Source organism: Festucalex cinctus, chromosome 1 (genome assembly GCF_051991245.1).
Source record: "Festucalex cinctus isolate MCC-2025b chromosome 1, RoL_Fcin_1.0, whole genome shotgun sequence".
Lineage (NCBI taxonomy): Eukaryota > Metazoa > Chordata > Actinopteri > Syngnathiformes > Syngnathidae > Festucalex > Festucalex cinctus.
Genome location: NC_135411.1, coordinates 54,948,118 through 54,962,102, shown reverse-complemented (window position 1 = coordinate 54,962,102; position 13,985 = coordinate 54,948,118). Strand labels below are relative to the sequence as shown.

Genomic DNA, 13,985 nt, shown 5'->3' with positions numbered 1-13,985 from the left:
GTGTGTCATAATGTCCACATATATGGAGCAAAATTTATATGATTTCAGACTGTCCCTCAAGGCAGCACTTGACATTATGGATAGATTTTTAAATTTGTTTTATTTATTTATTTATTTTAAATCAATGAGTCACCATCCACTCTTCTATCGGTTCACTGGTTGTTGCCTTCAGGGACAGTTTGAAAACAGTTATTCACACAAGCATTTTCATATTATAGGCATTGCCCTCAGGAACAGTATGCAATTGTAGTAACGATTTCCATAAATAATGGCACAATTGTTTCAAGCCCTCCTGTTTTGTGAAGAAAACAATGGTGTCCCTGAAGGAAACAGAAACACTTCATTTTACAGTATTTATGGTAACTTGTTTGATGATTAATGATGAATGTCGTGATTTCGGACTGTCATGAACGCAGCACCAAGGGTAATTGGATTGATAAACATGTATACACTACTTATGTTTGTAATGGTTTCTTGGTTGTTGCGAAGTAATATTTTATTTCGGACTGTCAATGAAGGGAGCAACCAAATTAATAAAGACAACTACGATTTTAGACTGTTGCTGTAGGCGACAACTGTCTTGATTAGTACGCAAATATTATTATTATATATACAAATGCATCCATCCATTTTCTTAACTACTTATTTCTCAGTACACCCGCGGGGGTACTGAAGCCTATCCTGGCTGGCTTCGGGCAGTGGGCGGGGTACACCCCGAACTGGTTGCCAGCCAATCGCAGGGCACACAGAGACAAACAACCATCCACACTCTCAAGCACACCTTGGGACAACTTAGTGTGTTCAATTAACCTGCCATGCATGTCCTTGGCCTTGCTACGGGGAGAACATGCAAACTCCACCAAGGAAGGCCGAAGCCTGGACTCTAATGAATTTCATAGACAATAATTAAACACCTGTGATTGGCTGGCAACCAGTTCAGGGTGTACCCCGCCTACTGCCCGAAGCCTGCTGGGATGGGATCCAGCGCCCCCGCGACAATGGAAGCCCAAAAGTGTCAAAATTCAATAAATAAAAAGGCCTTTTTGAAACAACCATCCTTTTGATAAATAACAGACAATTATGTAATATGGCCATTAAATTGTAAAATGAGGCATTAGTATTATTATGAAAAGTGTCCATACTGTTCTTTATAGGGGTGTGAATTGCCTAGTACCTGACGATTCGATCCGGATCACGATTAATAGGTCACGATTCGATTCGATACCGATTAATCCTGATATGAATTTACAAGTTGATTGTTACGATTTTTTTTATTCAATTTAGAAAATACCATTCAGTAAACCTGTACATGTACACTGTAAGATTTGTATGAAAATTTGTTATTTATTGATCTCAAACTTCAGTGTTATAACTGTGAGCCACTGTATTTAACAAACAGGTTGTAACCTTTTTCATGTTAGAACCGCATTGAAATAAAATATTAAGGCTTAATGTTCCATTAATATAACATTCTTCCATGCTTAAGGTGTGAAAGTTAGACGTTTTGTTGAATATTTTTTCATCAAAAATGGATGTTAAAAAATCGATTCGGCTGCCAATTGAATAGATTCGAGAATTGCATGCTGTAGTATCGCGATATATTGCGGAATCAATTTTTTTTAATACCCCTAGTTCTTTAATATGTAAAAAATATTTTATTTTGATTAAACATTTCATAATAATTATTTTAACGTCATACTTTTTCAAAAATAGTGACATTTAATTTATTTTTCAAGGTTTTATAAGATAAGAAAACTTTTTTTTTTTTTTTTTTACAGAGTCAGGTTTTATTTCATAATGTCCTTTACCACAATGGTCTTCTTTTACATAATGGCGTTTTGCTACTTCTTGGAGTACTTCTGAAAGTGACTTATCTCCCGCATCCATGCTTTGGCAAGCCTGTGACCGCCGCGGCTCCTCATTAGGCTCTAAACTCTCCACGCGTGAATCGATACTGCAAGTGACTTGCTCCTCATGTCTGTATAAGGGACTCATCCCTCGTTTACACTCGTTTTCTTATCTTTTAAAACCTTGAAAAATAAATTAAATGTCATTATTTCTTAACAAGTATGATGTTGTTAAAATAATCATTCTGAAATATTAAATCAAAATACAATATTTGTTACATATTAAAGAATAGTATAACACTTTTCATAGTAATACTAACACCTCATTTTAAAATTAAATGGCCATATAATTATTTATCGACAGGATAGTTTATTCAAAGTGATTTTTTATTGAATATATTGAATTTTGACACTTTTGGGCTTCCATACGCGAGCCTTGTGAGGAGCAAGCGGTTAAGAAAATGGTTGGATGGAATAATTAAACATAAGTGGAACTGTTTTGTGCCAATCAGATTTTAGACTGTATGGAAGGCAACACCAGACCAGCGCCATCAAGAGCAACTGTATCCAATTATATCTGACAATGTGTTGCTGCTCAATTTGGCCACCAGAGGATGCTCCAATACTGTCAGCACTATACCTACATTACAGCGTCCTAACTACTCATGTAAATTCGGAATTTCCATTTTAAAGAAATGGCTCAATTTCATCGGGAAAATATCATAATCACAAACTAGATTTGAGGTGAGGATTTTATTGACAATAATAAAAATAATAATATATTGATTGATTGATTGATTGATTGATTGACTGATTGAGGAATCCAAACAATTTCAAGTCATGCCCGTCAAAAGCAAATATGAATGATGGCTTCCGGGAGGCGGTTGAGTGCCTGCGGGGACAATGAGAGCATTTACACAAGGTCACAGATGTTAACGCAGTGAAAAATGACGCTTTCGTTCCGCTGTCGCGCTCGCTGCCTGCAAAGGTTAATAATGCTAGATGAGGAGAAAACCTCAAGTGGAACATTTATGAAGCGTTATATTATTACACGCTGCCCCATTTACCCCAAGAGAGTGATTTCATCTCATATGTCCCATTTCTGCCTTTTTTATTTTTTTTTTTATTTTTTTTTATGGAGGTCATTTCACACATTGGGCATTACTTATTGTATATTCATATAAATGACATCACGTTTATCATTTAAGTTTCAATGTTGCTGTTTTGTGCTTGTGCGTATGGATGGTTGTTCGTCTCTGTGTGCCCTGCGATTGGCTGGCAACCCGTCCAAGGTGTCCCCCGCCTACTGCCCAGAGCCAGCTGAGATAGGTTCCAGCACCCCCCGCGACCCTTTTGAGGAATAAGCGGTCAAGAAAATGGATGGATGGAGGATGGATGTTGCTGTTTTTAGGAGCAAATGTTTTGAAGACGGAGACAATAAAATAAATAAATAAATACATACAAAAATAAATAATGGATAAAATACAGTGCATGGTGGTGCTATGAGATACAAGCTAGTTTGTAACTTTTAATTGTAAACAATTTAAACTATTCCTACCACAAAACATCTTTCAAAACATAATTCTTCCTTAAGGCCCCCAAAAAATGTTTTTGTAATGTGTGTGGTTTTTATTTTAAATTAAGAAAATAAAACTCTCAACAAAATTTGCATAAAATGCGTACTGAAACAAAAGCGTTGCATTTATATTTTCGTTGAGTATAATTTAGACAGATTTTGCCACTAACGGACATTGTGTTGCTCCTTCTGGTGTGCTCACCTTGGCCAACTAGTATAACGAGAGTCACCAGAACTCTTGTGACTCAGTAATCTGCAATTATATTACGTAGTCATTATTCATTGAGGATAAAGAACATGCCTGTGACTATTGTCTGTCATTTATGGTGAAATATCTGGGCTCCAGCACCCCCGCGGCCCTTGTAAAGTGGTTAAGAAAATGGATGGATGGATGTTTACATCACTGTGTTATCATGACAACGACAGCTTCTATCTATCAATCTATGTATAATTGTCTTTTACATGCTTTTACATTAAAAACCCAACAAAAGCTGGATATTGCCATTACTCATATCAGTTAAATTATTATACTTTGCACCAGACCCTGACGTCACCTAATTTTCACTATGTTGTGTGAAAGCCAAAGATTTGAATATAATAATGTTTGTATGAACAGATGGAGAATGTGGGATGTGGGTAAAATCTTGCTTTTGCTGTGTTCCCTCTGTGCCTGATGATTAGAAGCGGTGAAGATGAGGAAGAAGATAACATGATTGATCCATACTGCCTGGTAAGGGGATCAAGATGTCCTCAGGTTGGGCCTTGCTGAAAGGCTTCATCACACTCATGCTCTTGTGTGTGCACGCACACACACGCCTACACACACAAAACCATGAGAAACATTTAAGAATTTCTAAAATCTTTTTTTTATTCTCCAAAAATCCATCAGATACAAGGTCTCTTCATGTCGTGTCCCGCTTTTCGTCGCCGTGACGACGGGCCGAGCGATACCCTGAATGTGGATGGATTGGTCGCAACCCAGTCACCCCTGAGATGGCCTTGGACACTTTTGGATCTTTATTTTCCCCCTTAAAAAAGGCCTTGTACTAAAAAAAAAACCCAGTAAATAAACAATAACATGATCTAGTCTTCTTCTATGGTACACATAACAATATTAACTCTGATAAAAGCTCTATACGTCCTCAATGGGGTTTGTTTCTATACACTGAACCTCCACAAGACAGAGTGAGGCCGGCTGCTTTTGTTATGGGGAGGCGGGAGATGGCAGAGACTGGTTTATCACGACAGATGACACACACGCACACACACACACAACTATACATATTGCACAATGAGAGAAAAATGCATAGGATGTGTTCCAGTCCGTCACCGAGAGGAGTCCCGCCGCCTCGTGATTGACGGACAGCCGTGCATGGCGTGAGGAAACTGGTCACTATTGCTTTTAAATGTCAACATTGTGATCACCTGATTTGTTTGTGTGCGTGTGCATGTGTGTATGAAGCAGTTTTAAGGTGCTTTTTTTGTGGTTGCTATGGTTACACTGTGCTTTTTTTTTTTTGTTCCCTCCCACACGTCATGCGCCGGCTGTCGATCAAACCCTCCTCCTCTTCATCAGCGGTCTGTTTTTCAATGTAAGTGTTCCAGCGATTCTGTTGATGCCCAATCGGCACGGGGCGGGGGGTGGGGGGATTACCATGTGGACCCATGAATGTCTTGTTTTTTGTTTTTTGTTTTTTAAAAAAAGGGCATCAGGTGAAGCAGGGCTTTTCAAAGTGCAGGAAAGTGAGCGTCCCTCAAGGAGAAAAACACCAGCGCTCAAAATCGAGCCGTTATGCCATTGTAGCGCAGTGAGTTTAGCACAAAAAAGTGCTTTCCGTCAAAAATATGTTTTGCTGATCTAGCTGCAGCTGAAGTTAGCTTAGCACATCTAAAATAAAAAGAAAGGTTTTGCCTTATTGCTTTCCCAAATGCTACATCTCCTCCTTTGAAATCCTGACTCTCAAATACTTTTGTGTTTAGTGTTCCCAAACAAATTCTCATTTCACAAATCATACAAATCATAGTCATCTCTTAGCAGATGTTTTTTTTTTTGGGGAACCTGCAAATCTCACCATTTTGCTCTCTTTGTGCTCCTGTCTCACATAAAAGTAGTGCTTCGGCACTACCTTGGAGCCAAGGAACTATAGTAAGATGAGGGGGAAAGGTCCTGTTAGACAAGCTATCGCCCTAACTAGTAGCAGGGGACCTGTAATATTAGCTTAGCTGAAGTTAGCATAGCGCATTTAAAAGAAATCTATGTTATTTCTTTATTTTACATGGAACTGCTAAAATCCTTTACCACACAAATACTTTTGTCAACAAAGTTATAGCAGAAGTAAAGCACGATTTTATTTTTTCAAGATCCTTAATTCCTCTCCTTCATAAAACCTTTGGTAGCTTTAGATGAAGTTAGCGTACAACATTAAAAATCAATTTTTTATCAAGCTGTCACACCATCCTCATAGATATGTTTTTCCATGTAGTTGAAAGTAAAGTTTGCTAAGCTGAAGTTAGCTTTGTTCATTTTAAAAGAAAAAAAAAAATCCATGCTATCATTTAATTTTTTTCTCAAGCTGACACCCCTTTAAGTCTTCTGCCTAAAAAATACTTTTCTCCATATAGCTGTAGCTGAAGTTAGCTTAGCACGTTTGAAATAAATCAATACTATTTCTTGCTTTTTCTCAAGCTGCTAAAGTCCTCAAGCTCAGATACTTTTGTCTGTCTTGTTCAAACTACAGAAGTCAGTGCATTTAAAAAAGAAAAACGTTGGTTTTAGCTAACGTTAGCTTAGCACATTTTAAAATTTTTTTAAAGCTGCGACTCCACCTAGTTTGAAGTGTTGTGACTGACTGTCTATGGTGTAGCTGAAGTTTGCTTTTAGCACCCCCCCCCCCCCCCCCCACACACACACACACACATTTTAGGTCTTTATTTATCTCAAGCTGCGTTACCTCTTATGTTTTACCTCTCAAATACTTTTTGTCCATATTGAATCTACATTTTCTTTGTCAAGTTGCTGAGGTTCTCTGTCTCACACTTTGAAAAGCACTCAAGTAAAGGGAGCTTATCTTAAACATACAATTAGACTCATCTAATAAATAACACTGTAACAGCCATAAAGTCCCCCTACCCCCCTTACCCCATTTAATGGCTATCTATGCGGCCCCTGCTCTCTCACTGGTGACCACCGGAACAGGAAAAGGCATGATGGGGGAGGGGGCTTGCCACTCTTTCCTTAAGACAGGCTGACTGCATAGTTTGGTCACACAGAGAGGGTGGACACCAACTGGGACACCAATTAATAGGGGGAGAAGATGATGGGCGCGTGCCGCAGAGGCCCCGGAGCAGGCCGGAAAAGCGCCGGCCCCAGGAAGGGCGTCTGTATGAAGGTGGCCGCGGCGGAGGCGGCGGCCATCGGGTGGCGCAGTGCCAGCGGGTTGGCGGCCACCGTGCACAGGGTGGGCGGCGTGAGGGGGCCGGGCAGGAAGCCCGCCGTCAAGCTCTTGGTCAGCTGCTTCTGCAAGGCCAGTTTGGTCTGGAGAAGACACAAGAGCAACAACACAGAGGACATGTTTTACTCTGTAAACATGTGGCCCCCACTCAACCAATCACCAACCAACTAGCACGAGAGACACACGAAAACAAATCATTGCACAAAGATTAAAGTCGAATATATAGCTATATTAGGGCCTGACCAATGTTTTTTTTGTTTTTGTTTTTTGTTTTGGTAGATGCCGATTTGTCTGATTAATTCAAAAATATATAATTAATAAAATATTTTCTATTTTGGTCATTTAACTCTGTAACACTGTAACAATTAAGATATACATTTTAATGTAATTGTTTTGGATTTAGGTTATATATATATATATATATATATATATATATATGTATGAAAAAAGTGAATTTTCAAGACAAAAATAGTGCATGTATTTATTTATTTTTTTCCAGAAAATATGTTAGATGAAAAAGATGAGCTAAAAATGTTTCATATCTAATCGCGAGGTAAAATTTTTTGGCTATACTACTTTAACTTTTTCATTTTTTATTTTTTTTTTAGTGCAATTATGATTGTTTTTGTTCTTTCTGGTCACTCCCCAGTGCTGACCAGACAAAGATATGCGTTAATGCATTGTATCATGACAAACACACGTACACATCACCTGAGCACTCAATGCATTGACGATCATCATCAGAGAAACTTAAATGTGAAACATACACTCACATACCGTCTGTATGTTCTCCTCATTCAGTAAAAACATAAATGGCCTCTTCAAGTCAATGCTGTCATTGATGAAGGCACAAAGGTGTCATTTAATGGATCACATGGCTTGTTTCCATGACATCGTTTTTAGCTCCAAATGGATAAAAACTGAGTCATTGTGGTTGTTTGTTTCTATGACGACAGCCTTTCAAAGCCTGCCAGGTAATAGCAAACAATCAAAACAACACCTCTCACCTTTGCGCTTAGCATAGATAAATGTCCAAAGGTAAAAATTTTCATAAGTTCATCCTTAAATCACATCTCTATTATAGACTTGTATCGTTTCATACATTATTCCAAACAAATGCAGCTGTCGTGCGCAAGGTCACGTGACATTTCAGTAAATCTCGTAACACTTCAGCTGAGTGAGCATCTAATGTCCAAAATCTTGCCTGCTGGCCTTGGCATGCTGCATTGTGTATAGATTTTAAAAAACAAACAAACAAACACCCCCCCCCCCCCCCCCCAAAAAAAAAAACACATTTTAGTTTTAAAGGTTTTTAAATGACTTTTGTTCCAAAAATTTCAAATCACATTTATTTTGCGCATTTTAACAGACACTTGCTGCATCCCCTTTTCCATATGCAGCTTTTGCTCCAGGCCCGCCACCAATAAACAGCGACACATTTTTGTAATGTGAAATGCAATTAAAACCATGCAAAGTACTGAATAAAAACATACATTAATAACATCATAAAATAAAATGTAACCAATTAAACAGTTTTTGCAACGTTTTACTTTTTCATTGGACAATATGCTGCTTCTTCTTGACCACCAGGAGGCAGTAAAGTCCGTTCATACACACAATACAGTGGACAATACATGTAGATTTGATGATAAAACACAAAGAAGACCGTTGCATTCACTGTAAGTGGCAGTCATATTAAAACATTTTCACAGATCATAAACATATAATATTGTAGTCGTTTAAAGGTTTACAACTACTGCGTTAGCAATGGTAGTTTCTTCTTAGGTGTTTTGCGTGTTACCATTATTCTAGCAGACTTTCATAGTTAAATCCGTGATGAGTAATTGTGTTGCTTTTATATTGAGCTTCACAATTAACTTCAACTGGGAGTGACAATAAACAGCTTGAATCAAGCACGCTGGTCAACTTTTTCTCCCAAGAAAACAAAAACGGGTTCACAATTCAAAAACAAAACAAAAAGACACATAGTTGAATTTATATTTTTAAGTTTAATAGCAAATTTGACCGTTTTCCTGCACACTTAACGGTTTCATGCCGGATTATTTTCTATCTCTTTGCATTTTGCATATAAGAACTGTATTGAAAGTTGAGCACGCATCCCAAAGCAGAGTGAGCTTTTCTGTTCTAATCCTGAACACGTTCCTCCGGTAGATCCCAAGGGAGCCCCCCGTCCTACTGACCTGCGAGGAGAACGAGGTGAATCTGTACTGGCCCAAAGCTTTCTTCATGGCCGACACAGCCACACCTGCACAGCCGCTCCATCGCATGCTCTGTGGGGGCACTCGGGTAAGTACAGGGGCTTGCACTACTTGCTATACAATCACAGCCTGGCACTAAACCACTTACCATTGCTTCACATTTGACTACTCTTACCTAATTACATTGATTCAACACATTGAACACATCCTTCCTCTTTATTCACTCCCCCTTTCAGACCATACTTTTCCATCCTTCCTCCTTGTTTATTCATTGCAATTTATTTCCTGCTTTGCTTCCATTCCTCTCTCCCTTCCTTCTTTCTATTCGCTGATCCATCTATGTTCCAGCTGTCTTTCCTTTTCTTCTTCTTCTCCCATTCCATTTTCCTTCCTTCATCTTTTCAAAACATCCTTTTTTCTTTCCTCCCTTTTTACTTGCCTTTTTTTTTTTAACCCATCACAGTAAATTCTCAAGTGTAAATTTGACTCTATTAGAGTCAAATTTGACTCTATATAGATACGGACCAAATAGACTCAGTTGTAAACTAAGATTTACACATGGTAGAGAGTAAAAAAAAAAAAAAACTTGAAAAAAAAAAAGTAAAAAATAAAAATCACTCAAGGTTAAAGTTCAAACTTTGGACCTTCAGCTTGAGAGGCTGCCACAGTGCCACACTACCACCTGAGCTCTGCCCCTCCTATTGTTTGCTTTTCTCCAAGAGACCACAAATTGTTTTTGGTCTTGGGAAGATTCCATGCAATCATGAAATCAGCTGCAGCTGACATATACTAGCAGAAAGCTGGAGCAATGTGGCTCAAGGAGTAGATTGGCTGTCTCCTAAGTTGAAGGTCGTGAGTTCATTTCTAGCTTGAGTCACTTTTATTTTTTCCCAATTCTTTATTTTACTCTCTTCTAGGGGTGTTAAAAAAATCGATTCGGCAATATATTGCGATAACACAGCGCACAATTCTCAAATCGATTCAATAGGCGGCCGAATTGATTTTTAAACATCCATTTTTGATTGAAAAATAGTCAACAAAACATCTTACTTAGGGTTAGTGTTCACACCTTAATCATGGAAGAATGTTATATTAATGGAAAATTAACCCTTAACGTTTTATTTTAAGATGTTCAAACATGAGACAGATTAAAACCTGTTTGATTGAAGTTTCGGATAAATAATACATTTTCATACAAATCTTACAGTGTACAGGTACAAATTTACTGATTACTATTTTTTTAAATTTGAGTAAAAAAAATCGCAACAATCGACTTATAAATTCGTATCGGGATTAATCGATATTGAATCGAACCGTCAGGTACTAGACAATTCACACCTACTCTCTTCCAAGTGTAAATATTACTCTAAAAGTTAGTCTATTTGGTTCTTATCTAAATAGTCAAAATTGACTCTAGAAATGACTGTGTACCATCTTGTTTCCTTGTATCGTTCATACCATCCTTGCTTCCTTTCATCCTTCCTTTTTTAATACATCCTTACTTCCTTTATTCCATCCATCCATCCATCCATCCATCCATTTTCTGAACCGCTTGCACCTCACAAGGGTCGCGGGGGGCACTGGAGCCTATCCCAGCTGGCTTCGGGCAGTAGGTACACCCTGAACTGGTTGCCAGCCAAACGCAGCTTTATTCCATATCGTTCATATTATAACAACTTTCCTTTCCTACATTTGAATCCTTCTTTAATTCTGTCTTTCCTCCTTTTCTTCCTTCCTTAAATAATTTCGTTTAAAAGGTTCATACTTACTTTTGTGACAACACACGCATGCACACGTCTACAAACGCACACAGAGTGTAATGCTCACCGCTAAGCTGCTCTGCTGATTCTTGCTGTGTGGTGTAAATTTGGGCTTGGCCGGTTTTCCAGCCATTCGATCCTTATGCCGTCTGCTGTTCATGTGCTGGGAAAACAAAAAGCAAAACACCATAAGCATCATCAGCATCTGTTCCCCGAACATCGTCATCTCCAGCATCTTCATCTTGTGTACAAACAATGCAGAGCGTTGACTGAAGCATATACAAATCACATCGCTTTCCACCTGACTAACTTTCCCTCTTCTCCAGGGAGGAACGCGTCTGTGTAATCATGGTGTAAATGGGAGAATATAATCACAATAACCAAACTGTGACTCAGCAATTCTCTATTGGAAGAACATATCTACAGTACATCATATCTGTGGAGTTGAAAGAGAAGACAGTCTGTGCATATTGGAGATACATACAATGGGAAGATGTAAATATGACATTATGCACACTACCATTGTTGGCCAATATGATAAGACAGGATTTGGGGTTCAAGCATTTACATTCACTCACACATACAAACATGGTCTGCTGGGTGGGGAAACAAACCCATGCCATAGGCACCGAAGGAAAGCGACTGTAACCACTCCGCCACCCCAGCACCTGTGTGCAATGCCTTGGTGGTAGTGATGTGCTGTCGTTTTCAATGCGCATGCACGTCCATTTGACCCAAACTAAAAATATTACCTGGAGGGCATGAAGACAGGAAATTTAATTGGAAGGAAATCAAAAACTTTATTTTGGGTCCTTTGGACGTATTTTTAGTTCTGTCGAAATCAAAATTGATGTCTGACAATGCAAAATAAGTGTTTTTCACAATCAAATCACTGTAATTGGCTGGCAACCAGTCCAGGGTGTACTCCAGATACTGCCCATCGCCAGCTGGGATAGGCTCTGGCACCCCCTGCGACCCTTGTGAGGAATAAGCGGTCAAGAAAATGGATGGATGGATGGATGTATATATATATATATATATATATATTAGGGCTGTCAAAGTTAAAGCGTTAATAGATTAATTAATCACAGAAAAATGTTGCATTAATCACGTATTAATGCAGATTAATCGCACTATTTTTTTCGACCGCACTTGAGCCTTGAACGTAACCGCGGATGGTTACATTGAAGGCTGCGCAGGTCAGTGATTAGGTCAATGCACGGCATTTCCTACGCCTGTTGGTCCAAGATGAGCGGGTGACTCCAGTTGGTGTGCTCGGTGGTAAATTTTGCTTTAAAAAACACCCCAACGGGACTTTAGATAAAACAAAAGTAATTTGCATTTAATTAATTCATAATTGCTGAATTGCACTCAGTTGATATGATGCTGTTACCAAGTTTCCGTCAGTATTTAGCACGTTCTTTGTAATATAATTGCTGAATTGCACCCAATTGTTATGATGCTGTTATGTTTTGAGCATGCATGCATACAATTGCGTACATGCATTTAATCAATGTTTTCAAATGACATTTAGATAATAAAATGCATTAACGTCAAAATATTACAGTATTTTGCATTTTATATAATGCAAGTAATTTAGCTGATTAATCGTGATTAATCAAAATTAAAAAGTGTGATTAATCAGATTAAAAATTTTAATCGTTTGACAGCACTAATATATATATATATATATATATATATATATATATATATATATATATATATATATATATGTATAGGGAGATTGTGGGTTCAACAATCCCTGCCTGGGTCATACCGATAGACTATAAAAATTAGGGGTGTGAATTGCCTAGTACCTGACGATTCGATTTGTATCACGATTCACAGGTCACGATTCGATTCAATACCGATTAATCCCGATACGAATTTATAAGTCTTGTTGCGATTTTTTTTCATTCAAATTTAGAAAATACTAATCAGTAAGCTTGTAGAGTGTAAGATTTATATGAAAATGTATTATTTATTTATCTGAAATTTCAGTCTTATAGAGGTTGTAATCTGTTTCATGTTTGAACAGCATTAAAATAAAATATTAAGGCTTAATGTTCCGTTCATATAACATTCTTCCATGCTCAAGGTGTGAATCCTAACCCGAAGTCAGATGTTTTGTTGAATATTTTTCCATTAAAAATGGAAGTTTAAAAATCGATTCACACACACACACACACACACACACACACACACACACACACACACACACGCACACACACACACACACACACACACACACACACACACACACACACAAAGGCAATGATGATAAGACGTTGAATCGGTAAGACTACCGAATGAACAATTCTGAGCTCTTAAAAAAAAAATATAAATAAATAAAAAAAAAAATCGATTTTTTTTTAATTGAATCGATTCGAGAATCGCGCGATGTAGTATCGCGATATATCGCCGAATCGATTTTTTTTTAACACTCCTAATAAAAATTGAACCCATATGGCTTCCTGTTTTCCTTCAGCATTATGGGTTGGAATTGGATGTTTAACTCACCAAATGGTTCCTGAGTGCCTGCTGCTGCTCATTGACAGTCAGTGGTACAGTACTTTATAAAACATGGGATGTCAGTTAAAAGTAAATTAATTAATTTGGTTCAGTAACTAAAATGTTAAGAAAATATTTTGGATCAAGGCGAAAAAATTAAAGTTGGTTCAAGTTGTTTACATCAACATGAAATAATCAAGTCATACGAAGTCACTCAATTTAGTTTCTGTGAAGTCAAATATTTTAGATGTGATATCTGGACATCATTTTTTTAAATTTAAGTGGGGTAAAACTTTTTTCAGTGTACTTTGTATTATTCGCATCCTCCCTTCCAAGCAAAACTCAATGATTGTTGGCATGGGATTGAAGAAGCGACATTTCCAGCATGCTTCCATGAATTGAGAAGGTGCGAGTGTAGCGGAATGACGCTCAGACGCTCCGCGCTTGCATCATTTGTGCACAAAATGGCAGTGCTGTATCCTAAATGAAGGTGCCGGCTGGTCTCATTTAGTCAAAATAATTTAGACGTGCATTACGTAATGCGTGTGCTGCCTTCTGCAATAGGTGTGTCTCAGCATGGCACATGGGTTAAAATTGCTCCAAATTGTTTTCCACACTAT

At 38.0% G+C, this 13,985-nt stretch overlaps 1 protein-coding gene across 3 annotated transcripts in view; it reads right to left on the bottom strand.

Moving 5' to 3' along the window:
- Nucleotides 1-6,337: 6,337 nt before the first annotated feature.
- znf385c (zinc finger protein 385C) overlaps nucleotides 6,338-13,985 on the bottom strand; it is a 165,288-nt gene continuing 157,640 nt past the window's right edge. For all 3 annotated transcript variants that reach the window (XM_077494978.1, XM_077494974.1, XM_077494988.1), the window contains 3 exons: nucleotides 10,922-11,017; nucleotides 9,077-9,166; nucleotides 6,338-6,958 (listed from right to left, as the gene is read on the bottom strand). In XM_077494978.1, coding sequence (XP_077351104.1) covers nucleotides 6,722-6,958; nucleotides 9,077-9,166; nucleotides 10,922-11,017 — 423 coding nt within the window. In that variant the 3' untranslated portion in view covers nucleotides 6,338-6,721. The remainder of the gene's footprint in view (nucleotides 6,959-9,076; nucleotides 9,167-10,921; nucleotides 11,018-13,985) is intronic.